Source organism: Halichoerus grypus, chromosome 8, assembly GCF_964656455.1.
Source record: "Halichoerus grypus chromosome 8, mHalGry1.hap1.1, whole genome shotgun sequence".
Lineage (NCBI taxonomy): Eukaryota > Metazoa > Chordata > Mammalia > Carnivora > Phocidae > Halichoerus > Halichoerus grypus.
The window spans coordinates 55765678-55778653 of NC_135719.1; the positions used below are offsets into that span (position 1 = coordinate 55765678).

General features: G+C 40.3%; 1 protein-coding gene across 3 annotated transcripts in view; it reads right to left on the bottom strand.

The window, feature by feature from the left end:
- MYZAP (myocardial zonula adherens protein) overlaps nucleotides 1-12976 on the bottom strand; it is an 86456-nt gene that overhangs the window by 10599 nt on the left and 62881 nt on the right. For all 3 annotated transcript variants that reach the window (XM_078079280.1, XM_078079279.1, XM_036107018.2), the window contains one exon: nucleotides 10567-10650. In XM_078079280.1, the coding sequence (XP_077935406.1) occupies nucleotides 10567-10650 (84 nt within the window). The remainder of the gene's footprint in view (nucleotides 1-10566; nucleotides 10651-12976) is intronic.

The window sequence follows — 12976 nt, forward strand, 5'->3', positions numbered from 1 at the left end:
ACCTGAGGTACAACATTTACACACACAAGTGCACACACGTACACACAGCTTTCCCAGCAATAGTTGGATTCTCGCATTCATTAGGAAAGACACGGACAGAAGAGGCTTGCGCATTAACAAGCTCCAGAAATCCCACTGCCTTGTCTCTTCTCAGTGTAGAGTTTAATAATGAGGATTTCACATAATTCTGAGCTAACTACCTCTAGTTAGGGGGCATGAAAGAAAGACAAGGTTAGTAAATATGCCCTACTGATACAACGAATACAGTGAATGGTGGACAAGGAGCCACAAATCCTTTGTTCTATTTCAGAGGAACTCTATGTGTGCACAGCAGATACCCACTGAAAGCTGAAATGAAAAACCTGTACTCTTAAATTTCAATGCAAAAAAAAAATTTCAAAAACTATGCATCAGGTAGTGTGTAAAGTTAGGTGAGGGGAGCTAGGTAGCAGTTAAAGATTGGGGCATGATTTGCAACCCCTGAGTTTGGTCTTGTGGGGGTACAGACAACCAAGCAGAAAATAACAAAGTCATAAATCCCATGCCAGAGGGACCCATAGAATATTAAGGGAGAACTCAGAGGGGACGCAGAACTCCAGACAGGGAAAATGAACTCCATGAAGGTTTGCTGGAGTTATGCAAGGGAAAGAGAGGAAGAGAAAGGGATGAGTATTCCGGGATTGTGGAACATACCAGATTGAGAACAAGCACCTTGCTGCAGTATACAGGTAGCAAGAGTTACGAAGGGCTACATCTGCCTTTACAAGGACTTTATACCCAACCCTATAAGCCCAGAGTCAACACTAGATTTTTATTTCAGTCACTGGGCTTCCAGGTGGAAACTGTCTTGGAAGGAAATAAAAATCTGGGCAAAAGGAAATATAACTCCTTGATTAGTCAAGGAGGCCACTGCAATTTCCTAGTTCAAGGTTTGAGAGCCACATTTATAGCATTGAGGAGTGGGGCACATAACCAATGGATTCTCCTACAAAGAATAGCTATAAACTCTGGACAGGAAAAAAAAAAAAACATGTATTACGGTCTTTGAATACTGAACAAGGACAGGCAAGCTGTAGGGGCTGTGACATGCTTAGGATGGGTTCTCTGTGACTCAGTTGTTTGTTTTTGTTTGCAGCTTTGCCCAAAAACAGTATAGTCGTCGTGGCAGCAGCACAGATACTTTAGAAATTCAACAGAAAGATCATCTTTCTGGTAGATACAAAATAGTAGGAGTCTAGCATAACCAGGACTGCCAAGAGTAAAGGGGAAGCCAAAGAGGGAGTTAGAGAAGGCGGAAACTTTAAACTCTGTATATAGACTCCGCTCAAGTCTCTGGCAGGAACCCCCCCCCGCCCCCCCGAACCATGCATGTGTTGGGCTAAATGAAAGAAGTTTGCAGCCAAGGCTTCAAGAACTGAACTGAGATCTGAGCCATCACCCACAACAGCACGGCAGGGTGGAGGTGGGTCTAACCAAATTCATTAGCTAAAACAAAAACCTCAATGCTGTTCAGAACAATAAAACAATCCAAAGTCTCCACAATAGAACCTTTACAATGTCCAGATTATAATCCAAAATTACTAAATTTGTGAAGAGTCAGGAAAATGTGACCTATTTCCAAGGTGAAAGAGAATCAACAGATGCCAATCCTGAGATGACTTGGATGTTGGAATTTTCAGACAAGGACTTTCAAGCAGCTATTATATAACTGTGCTCAATGAGGTAAAAGAAAATAAGCTACTAACTGATGTAGTAAAAAATCCACAAAGAAAGAGAAAATATAAAAAAAGAACCAAATGGAAATTTTAGAACAGAAAAATACATTGCCTGAAATTTTAAAAAATCACTAGACTGAAGAAGAGAATGGAGATGACAAAGGAAGGAGTCAGTGAACTTGAAGACCTGTTAACGGAAATCATTCAATCAGGGGCACCTGGATATCACAGTCAGTTAAGTATCTAGCTCTTGGTTTCGGCTCAGGTCATAATCTTAGGGTCATGAGATGGAGCCCCACATTTGGCTCCATGCTCAGCGCAGAGTCTGCTTAAGACTCTCTCTCCCTCTGCCCCTCCCCTGCCACACTCTCTCTAAAATAAATCTTTTTAAAAAATCATTTGATCAGAATAAAATGAAGAAAGCAAAGATTGGAAATAATAAATGGAGCTTCCTAGAACTACAGGACAATTTCTAATGCCTAACATAGGGATACTGGAATCATAGAAGGAAAGGATAAAGAAACTAGAGCAGGAAAAATAGTCAAAGAAATAATGGCTAAACATTTCCCAAATTTTGTGAAAGACATAAATTTGCAAACCCCAAGAATCTCAGCAAACCCCAAACAGAATAAATTCAAAGAGAAATCTACCTTGGCACATCCTAGTCAAACTACTAAAAAACAAAGAATAAAATCTTGAAAGCAATCTTGTTACATATATAGAGGGGAATAATTTGAATTACCACAGATGTCTCATCAAGAACCATAGAAGTCAGAAGACAGCACTAAGAGAAAGAAACTCATCCCTGAACGCTCTATGATTCAATAATGAAGGTGAAAGAAAGAGCTCACTTTCAGATCAAGAAAAACTAAGTGAATTTGTCCCCATGTTGCTACACTACACAAAATGCTACATAAAAGGTCTTCAGGCTGAAAAGAGATGATATCAGAGAGAAACTGAGATTTTCAGGAATGAATGAAGAATATCAGAAATAGATACTGTATGAGTAAATATGAAAGACTGCATTTTCTCTTAATTTCTCTAAAGTACATATGACTAAAGCAAAAATTATAATGTATTGTGGGTTTATAATGCATGCAAATACGATACCTATAATAACTAGACAGCAGGGGGAGGGGTAAATGGACCTATATCATTGCAAGATTTCTACATTTTACACAAAGTAGTACAATATTACCTTTAAGTGGACTAGGAACAGTTAATAATGTATGTTGTGATACCCAGAGCAATGGCTAATATATTAGAGAAAAGAGACACAGCAAAATGCCAATAGATACATTAAAATGGGATTCTAAAAAATAATGAAATAATCCAAAAGAATACAAGAAAGGGGGAACAAACAAATAAGCAAAACAAACCAGAGGGAGTAAACAGAAAACAAATAATAAAATGACAGACCTAAATCCAGTCATATCAATTATTAAATGTCAGTGGACTATACACTCCAATAAAAGAGACTATCAGAATATATTTTAAAAAACAAGACTTGGGGCGCCTGGGTGGCTCAGTTGGTTAAGCGACTGCCTTCGGCTCAGGTCATGATCCTGGAGTCCCAGGATCGAGTCCCGCATCGGGCTCCCTGCTCGGCAGGGAGTCTGCTTCTCCCTCTGACCTTCCCCCTTCTCATGTGCTCTCTCTCTCTCTCACTCTCTCAAATAAATGAATAAATAAATCTTTAAAAAAAAAAAAAAAAAACAAGACTTAACTATGTATGGTCTATAAGAGATGCACATTAAATACAGACAGGGTGGGGGGGCTCCTGGGTGGCTCAGTTGGTTAAGCGACTGCCTTCGGCTCAGGTCATGATCCTGGAGTCTCGGGATCAAGTCCCACATTGGGCTCCCTGCTCAGTCTGCTTCTCCCTCTGACCCTCCTCCCTCTCATGCTCTGTCGCAAATAAATAAAATCTTAAAAAAAAATTAAAAAAAAGAAAATAAGAGGGTGGGAAAAGATACACAATACAAACAGTAAACTTAAGAGGGCAGGAACAGCTATATTAATGCCAGATAAGAGAGACTTCAAGACGGAATATGAACAAGGCAGTGACCAACATTTCATAATAATGAAAAGGTCAATTCATCACCAGGACATAACAATCAAAAATGTATATGTATCTAATAACGGAGCTTCAAAATATATGAAGTAAAAAAAAACAAAATTAAAGAAATAGATGGTCTAAAACCATAATAATGGATTTTAACACCCCTCTGTCAGCAATTGATACAATTACACAAAAATCAGGAAGAACATAAATCAGATAAACAATACTACCAACCACCTAAATCTCACTGATATTTATAGAACACAAAAACAGCAGCATGCCTATTTTTTTTACACTAACCAAGAGAAACCATGTGCTGAGCCATAAAACAAGTCTTGATAAATTTAAAAGAATTAAAACCATACAAAATATGTTCTCTGACCATAACAATTAAATTAGAAATCAAAAACAATATGATATCTAAGAAAACCTCAAATATTTGGAGGTTAAACAACACACTTCTAAATAATCCATAAGTCAAAGAAGAATCTCAAAGGAAATTAGAAAATATTTCAAATTGGATGATGATGAAAATACAACCTATCATAGCTTGAGGGGTGCTGCTGAAACAGAGTGTTCAGGGGCATTTATAGCTGCTGATAGTAACAAAGAACAGAGCTCTAAAATCAATGGCCTAATGTCCACCTCAAGGAGCTAGAAAAAGAAGAGCAAAGTAATACCAAAATAATTAGAAGGAAGGGAATAATGAATATCAGAGCAAAACTCAATACAATAGAAAATAGACAACAGAGAATATCAACAAAGCCAAAAACTATTCTAATTTTTTAAAACATCAACAAAATTGATAACCCCCCAGCTAGCCTGATCAAAGAAAGGGGGGGTACAAATAATAGGGATCAAAGAGAAGCTAAAAGGAAACAACTGGATATCTATGTGGAAAAAAATATATTCCTTACTTCACACTGTTTGACAAAAACTAGCTCCAAGTGGATTACAGATCTCAATTAAAAAGCAAAAACTATAAAATGTTTAGGGAAAACCCTAGGAGAAAATCTCTATGATTTTTTGTAGTAGGCAAAGATTTCTTAGCACACAAAAAGCATAAACCATAAAAGAAAAAGTTGATAAACTGAACTTTATCACAAATAAAAACCAAAAACCATGTCTTCAAGAAAATGAAAAAGAGGGGCACCTGGCTGGTTCAGTTAGCATGTGCCTCTTGATCTTGGGGTCATGAGTTCGAGCCCCACGTTGGGGGTAGAGTTTACTTAATTAAAAAAAAAAAAAAAGAAAAAAGCAAGTCATGAAATGGGAGAAGATATTCACAATACATGTATCTGACAACTGATACCCAGAATATAAAAAGAACTCTTACAACTCGATAATAAGAAAACTAAAAACTTTAAAAGAGTACAAAAGAGCCTCATTTACCAGAGAATGCAAACAAGTCCATAGTGACAAAAAGTGATAAAGTGACCCCTCCCACTGGAAAATAAAACAAAAACATCACTGGCTGCCTGGAGTTGAACAGAGAAAGGGAAACAGGGAGTCTCTGGGAAGTGGTGGAACTGCTCTGTATCGAGATTGTGGTGGTGGTTTCACAGGTACATACAACCGTCAAAAGTCACTGAACTAGACACTTTATTTTTTTTTAGCTCTAATCGACAGATCACATTATAGTAGTTTCAGGTGTACAACATGATGATTTGCTATTCATATATACTGTGAAATGACCACCATAATACGTCTAGTTTCCATCTATCACTATACACTTTACACGGATGAGGTTTATGTAATTGAATACACAAGGTTGACAAGAAAAAAAAAGAAGGTGAGATCAGCCTGAATATGGGCAGTAGGAGACAAGTTAGAAGAGGGACAGATTAAGAAATAGTTACAACCGAAAAGTGCCAGGACTCAGTCCAGGAAGACAGAGACTCTGCACTCCGTCCCACACACTGTACCTAAAGCGAACCCACAAAGAGCAGCCTCACTACTGCCTGGCTTTGTGCTCCCTACAAGGTTGTTTGCTTCTGGGACTGAGCCTCCAGTTCCACGGTTCTCCTGCTTTCAAATACCGCCCCCTTGTGTTCAGATCTGAAATGCAGCTCAGGAGGCTGCATGCCTTCCAGGAACCAAGGACCTGGTACTGCACCTCTTGGCATTTTTTGGAAATTATGTCACAAATGTACGGCAGCCACCTCCTCCCCCAACTCTCTCGGGCCCAGGGGAGGGAGCGGCCGGAGCTGTAGCACATGCACTAAACAAGAATGTACGTCCAATAAAATGCGGACATGGAGCCCCGGTGCCTGGAGCTGTCGCCCTGCTAGTACCCTGGAAAATTAATAATAGTCCCAGGAATGCGCAATGGACACGCTGAGAGGTTTACGTACCATACAACACACATTACCGGGACATGAGACTCCTTTCCTCTGACCTTTGAATTTTGCTGTAAGTTCAGAATTTTCAGCAGAGAAAAATGGAATGGAATCAGTTCAGAGTTTCAGAAAGCTGATCTACTTTACGGAGGTATATACTTAAGATTTTATTTCAGTAACAGTTTCTATATCGGAAATAGGGAGTGGGATATTCCTTCTTCAGGAGGCAGGCAAATATAAATTGTTGGGAGAAAAAGAAAAAAGAATGAGCATATTTTTGTATCAGGAAGATTTTGCATTGCTTGATGAAAATGCAGTCTGATGGGGCCAGGCTTGAGCAAACTTCTAGGGATCCGGTGGGGCTGGGGGGCTCAAAATCTGATGAGTAAGCATCAGTATGTACCAATGATGGATTCAGAGACCAAAATGTTCCACATTTTCTATTTTAAAAAGGAAGGTGGGGAGGAGAAGGAAGAGGAAGAAATGTGTATCAGTGACAATGAAAGGAGACCCTGGGGCCCAGACAATTGGAAAAACAGTAAACACATATGGCATTTACAGTGAGCCATGTACTTTTCGAATCACTTAATATTAACTAATCCTCATAACAACTCTATGGGGAAGACACCATTTTAGAGAAGACTCCCTTTAACAGATGAGCAAACAGAGGCCCAGAGCAGTTAAGTAACTTGCTCAAGATCCCATAACTAGTACGTGGCAGAGCTGAGAATTCAGGCAGCCTAGCTCCAGAGTCCGCAATTAGGCCCTTAATAAAAGGTAGCTACTTTATTAATAAGATGGAATATAAGAGGTTACCAGATATGTCTATCAGAACTTCGCAAGGATATTTGAAATACCACTTTTGGCATCATTCTGGTTTAAAGCAGGCGATGGAAAGCTGTGGTATAAAAAGGACTGGTGTTAGAACAGGCCGAGAGCATAGAAATTCTAAGTGGCCAACAGAACCCTGTATTATAAAGTGATATAATTAAATTTGGAAAATGTCAGTGTGACTTCATAATCTCAAAAAGACACATATTGCCCCCAATTCTGTCATGATTAAAATTGGCCTAACAGTAGACACAGTGCTTTAGCCATGACCAGTTCCCATGCCCAGGTAGTTTTCAACATAGTTCACCACTAAAATGAACCAGGCCTCCTTGGAGACAAGCCAATACCATATCTTGAAACCGGACAAAAACGAGGATGGCAAGAATGAGCCCAGAAGCATCAGGAACCCTGCTATAGAGGCAAAGAAGTTGATGGAAGAGAACTCTCCCCAGCTGAGTCGTGACAATTTGGGCATCAAAAAAAGGAGGAGGAGAAGGAAATTATTATTATGGAAACAAGGTGGTCTGAGAAATACCTTATGTTCAACAGTGTCTCTCAAAGGGAAAGTTAATAGAAAGTGTACACAAAGATAGTTTTAAGAGAAAGAAGGGTGACCATAAGCTATGTCACAATTCATATTGATTTTTAAAACTAGAAAGCATTAAAAAAAATAAACTAGAAAGCATTAATATATAAGGTGATATAGTTTCTTTTTTTTTTTTTTAAAGATTTTATTTATTTATTTGACAGAGAGAGAGAAAGCACAAGTAGGCAGAGAGGCAGGCAGAGAGAGAGGGAGAAGCAGGCTCTCCACTGAGCAGGGAGGCGGACGTGGGGCTCGATCCCAGGACCCAGGGATCACGACCTGAGCTGAAGGCAGCCACCTAACCGACTGAGCCACCCAGATGCCCCTGTAGTTTCTTTTATAGAGTATTAATTATATGTTTGTTTATAAAATTTGTGTCGAGTAAGAAAGAATAACAAAATGAATTATAAGTCAGGCCATCCCAGGACGTTAGGGCCCACGGAAGGACTGCTTGGCATTGGTAATCCTACGAGAACCAGGTGGGAGGAGGGGCAGAGACCCACTGCCATTAGCAGGTATATACGGTAAACAAGGAACCAACAGTCCGCAGTGTGTTTGTACCGTAATAAACTAGGCAAGCAGCCTGAAGAGGAAAACCAAGTACTCAAACTCAACCTCTCATCTCCTAGGAGATGAAATCTATCTACCTGGCCCAATAAAGTAGGGTAAAATATTAATAAGGAATACATAGTTCTTAATAGTTCTGAAAACTAGGTCAGTGCATCACGATGATAAGGGGTCCTGACTTTGAATCACCTTGAAGCCACCTCATCCTGAGTGCACCCCCGTCCCCCCGAGAATCAGCAGCCTCTGACCTTAGCTACTCAGAAAAGTTATGCTGTCTCCTTTGGATCTGAAAGATCCCTGCACCTGTCTGGAAAGTGTTACAATGATGTTAACTCTAAGAACACACTGAAATTAGTAAAACAGCCCTGGGAAGATATAAAAAATAAGAACAGAAACAACAAAGAAATAAACTCTAACCACCTGACTGCGGCTGGCTCTGAGGGCCGGCCACAGCTGCCCGCATCCCCCAGGAGCAGGCCTCAACCAATGGCAGGAGGGAGTCAGTGGACCAAGGCCCAGCTCTCTGACCTTTAGGTAAGGACAGCTCAGAGGCCAGTGCGTAGCGTCTCCTGGAGACCCCCCGGTGCCCACGGTGGCAGCCTCCTCAGCAAGGCACCATCCTCTCCCTGACTCATCCCCCCACCCTCCTCTACTGGGGCTTCCTGGGATCGTCCACCAAATCTACTATGTGGACTAATATCCGCATCTCAGGGTCTGGGCAAGAGGGGCTTAAGAACTCGAGCATTAAAGCCCCCACGTGTGTAATGCTGTTCTCTACGCACAGGATCCCCTTGCGCTTTCATAATCTACTAGCAGCAGAGCTGGCTTGAGGGGCACAGGGTGTGGGGGGGCGCTGGTGGGCACTGCCTCTCCTGTCAGCATCTTCTTCCCCTCTCTGGACCCACGGGCTCCCACCAGGACACTCGCTTCAGATCCCACTGGGGAAGAAGGTGTGATTCCTCCCACAGGGAGCTGTGATTTGGGAGGAAGTTCTTAGAAACGTCCATTCGTAAGGCTGGAGCTGCACATAGGGACTGCGGAGGGGAAGGCAGGAGGGGGACAGGGCAAGTGCCCATTTACTCAGCTGTCCCCACACGGAGACTCTTGAGCTTGAATCTACCGCCAGGTCCCTGTGGGCCATGACTTTTATAGGCAGCTCCCCAAACACAGAGTACATGAAAACGCAGTTCGTCCTTCCCACAAACACAGTGGTTAAGAGCCCAGGCTTTGAATTCAGGCTTACCCATTTCTACTGTCACCTTGGGCAGGCTCCTTCATGCCCCTGAACCTCAGTCTGCCCATCTATAAAATGGGAGAAAGACAATCTAATTCCTAGGGCATTAACTTAAGAGGTTAAGAAACATGCCAGGCACGTTCTCGGCACTCTCACTGCCCGGTCACACACATGTAGGTGAGCTACCATCCTCGTTCTGTAATTCTAAGAAAGCTCCCCAGCATCACCCAGCTAATAAGAGGCAGATCTAGGGTTCAAACTTGGGCAAGTCTGATTCCGCTCTTAGCCTCCACATTACACAAAGGATGTGGAAAGCAGTTAACAGCGCCCAGCGACACCAGGTGCTTCACCAATGTCGTCTCTGTCCTGTCTCCGTCCTTCATCATTGTCTCCTGGGCTGTCTCCCTCGGGGGAAGAACTATGTTGAGGGGCACAGACAAGGAGAGATTCATGAGGCTCAAAAGGAAGAGGCTCAATGCCAAGCTCTTAATAAAGAGGCTTCAGAGCGAATAGATTTTGGCTTCTCCTTCCATTAATACCTAAGCTCTTAAGGTTCTCCCAACTCCATAATTTCCTTTTCTGGAACCTACACCAAATCTTCAAAATGACTTTCAAAAAAGCCAGAAAGTCAGGAAGACTAAATATCTTCAAAGTTTCAGGTGAAATTAAGTCACCTCTAACCCTGTTGACTCAGTGTCAGAGCAGTGGATTCGGAACCCATCTCTCAGCTTTGGCTCCAGCGTTAACCAAGCTGGGTGATCGTGAGCAAAACCACCTGCCTTCTCCGGGCCTCCTCTTATTTTTTTTTTCTGGGCCTCCTTTTGAAACATTTGTCAATATAAAGTAATGATCCTTGTCTTGCCTTTCTTAAAGTTGCTGAGAGAACCATGTGAGGAATGTCCATGAAAATACCTCACAAGCTATAAAGCCCTACATACATGTGGGAAATTATCAGTGTTATTTAACAGCTTATCAGACTTGCTAGGAAAATTCTTGAACAAGAAAAATGAGAGCCAAAAAGCAGAGGTGGGCAGCAGTCTGAGATGAGGAGAGTCAGGTGGTAAAGAAAAACTAGCTGTCAGAATCTCATTTTCAGTGTTGGCAGTTAACCTTCAATCAATTTTATAAGGCCAGGAAATAGCCATATTTTTAATTAAGTGTCTGTGGTAGGCTCAGCAACATAAAATTTAATGATAGAGAAGACACCAGCTTAAAGAAACACAGCTTCTTACCTCTCCTTCTAAGAACGAGATCTTTTCTAAAAGCTGCAATATTAAGAGCTGTTTCTGTTGCACCTTTTTCTTTAATGATTCAATCTAGAAAGAAACAAATTAAAAATTGTTAATAAAAACAATAAAGAATTGTAGAAGTACAAGTTAATCAACCGGAAGAGACGCCTTTGGTTTTCATCTAAACAGAACCCTCACTTTGGTTCTCTGTGTCTCATGGAACAGTGTTTAACACGAGTTGCTCCCCGGAATAGAGGATTCTGCAGCCACATGATTTTGGAGTCACATCTCATTAGGTTTGTTTGACACACTGATTTTGCTGTGTAACCCTTATTAACATCCCATATATGTGCCAGAGAGCATGCTTTGGGAGATGCAGATGCAACTCCATGTAAAATAATTATTCAGCTTAAATTTGTGAGGCAGCCCACATTTCAAACATTCAGTGCTGTTATTTCTGCTAGTAGATTCATATTTGTTCAACCAGGTGTCAAAAGTTTTGGTCTGGGAAAAGGGTCACTGTCGCTAAAAGTGCAAATGGAATTGAGAGGATCCAGGACTCACGTGGCCTGGGATAAAGAGACTTGAGCTGGGTGTTCACCTTTGTTTTTACAACATGGTCTATCTTCAGCTACTCTAACTCTGCTTTTCATTCATGTCATGTTCCACAGACCAACCACAGATGCCCTAAAAGCAGGAACCAGGGTGCTCTATTCCAGGCTATGTTGTAGACGATAGACAATCGTGGGAACAGTATGCGGGTTCAGTCAATAACTGGTGATTTTGAAGAACATGCTAATTTTCCAACAATCTGGTATATTCAATTTGTGCATTTGCAAAATCTTTTTGAAAAATCCTTCTCAGTGCAAAATGACACATAATCCCCCTTTAGAAGTGAATCTGGAAGGAGCTAGGATAAGAAAAAAGTACAACTGCATTGCCCTTTGACCCAGCAATCCCATTCCTAGAAATAGATCCCCAAAGACACATTGGCTAAAATATAAAATGACTTGGACAAAGGATTTTTGGTTTTTAGAAGACACAAAGGAAACAGAACTCCATCAATCAGTAAGTGGCTAGTTAAATAAACCACGGTTCATCATGACAATGGACAGCTAAGAAGATCTTTAGAACAGATATGGTGTATTGTAAGGAATATACAGTATGAAAGCTTCAGCATAAAACAGATGAGGCCATCTGAATGCATATATATTTGCAAAAAGAAATTCTGCAAAGATAAAAGAAACCTTAATTATTAAGAAATACTTGCCAACCGGGAAAGAAGGAAATTAGAGGAGGCAGAAGAAAAGATTTTTTGATAATACCTTCTTACCTACATTTAATTTTGAAAGCACATTTTACAGATTAAAAAAATAAAACTAAACCAAAAAGAAAAAAAAGCGAATCTGAAAATTTGAAAACAAATCGAAATAAAGGAACTTAACTGTATATCCAGTTGGTGAAAAGAACTCAAGTGTTGTTTGAACAAGCTAATTTGATTCTGTTTTTAGTGGACTGTATTCTAAAAATAAACAGAACTGCAAAGAAATCTCGTATTCACTAGGAAAACTGTTGGTAATAATATTGGTATTGTTGTTTTGAAACTATTTGAGATATTGCAGTATAATGATGTTTGGAACCAAGGTTTTAGTGTAAGAGAAAGAAATACAAATGTGAAATCAAAGAAATAAAGTTTTGTTAAATTTGAAACGAAAATATCGGTATGAACTCATAATTAATATTTTATTTTCATTTGTTAAGTATGCTTTTCCTAACTCTGTCCACTGAGGAAACTTAGATATAATAACAGCAATAAGCACATAACATATCCAGATTGTGGCATCTAAATACCAACCCTCACCAACAAAACACAGGTCATCTTGGAGGAACAACTCATTTCAAGGTGTAAAAATATGCTAGGGGAACCCAAGGCACCTTGTGATGCCTGAAAACAAATACTTGAAGGGTCTCCCTTGGGCCAAGGACTGGGACAATGTTAGCATCAAAAAGAATAATGAATGTAATTGAGTCAAACACATGGAATAAATATGTTTTTAAAACCTTGAGTATGTTATGATTCTTCAAAAACTGAAACCAACAGCAACACCATTGGGAGTGACTAGGGAACCAATTCCTTACTTAGAAACTTGGCAACTTAGAGGCAGAATAAATCATGTAGCCTGCCTTTCTTGTACAAACTGCATTTTGAGATTACTAAGAAGTCCTAGTTAATGAGGGAAAGAGTTTTATTTTTCAGAAGAATGCCAGTGAATAAATGGGGAAAGAATGATGGATTTAGAAAATCACCATTGTGCAATCCCTAGGAAATAACTGGCTCATTATATTAGAAGAATTAACAGATGAACGAGTCAGGGGCACAGCTAAGGAGGAACTTTACAACTGTGTTTTGGGG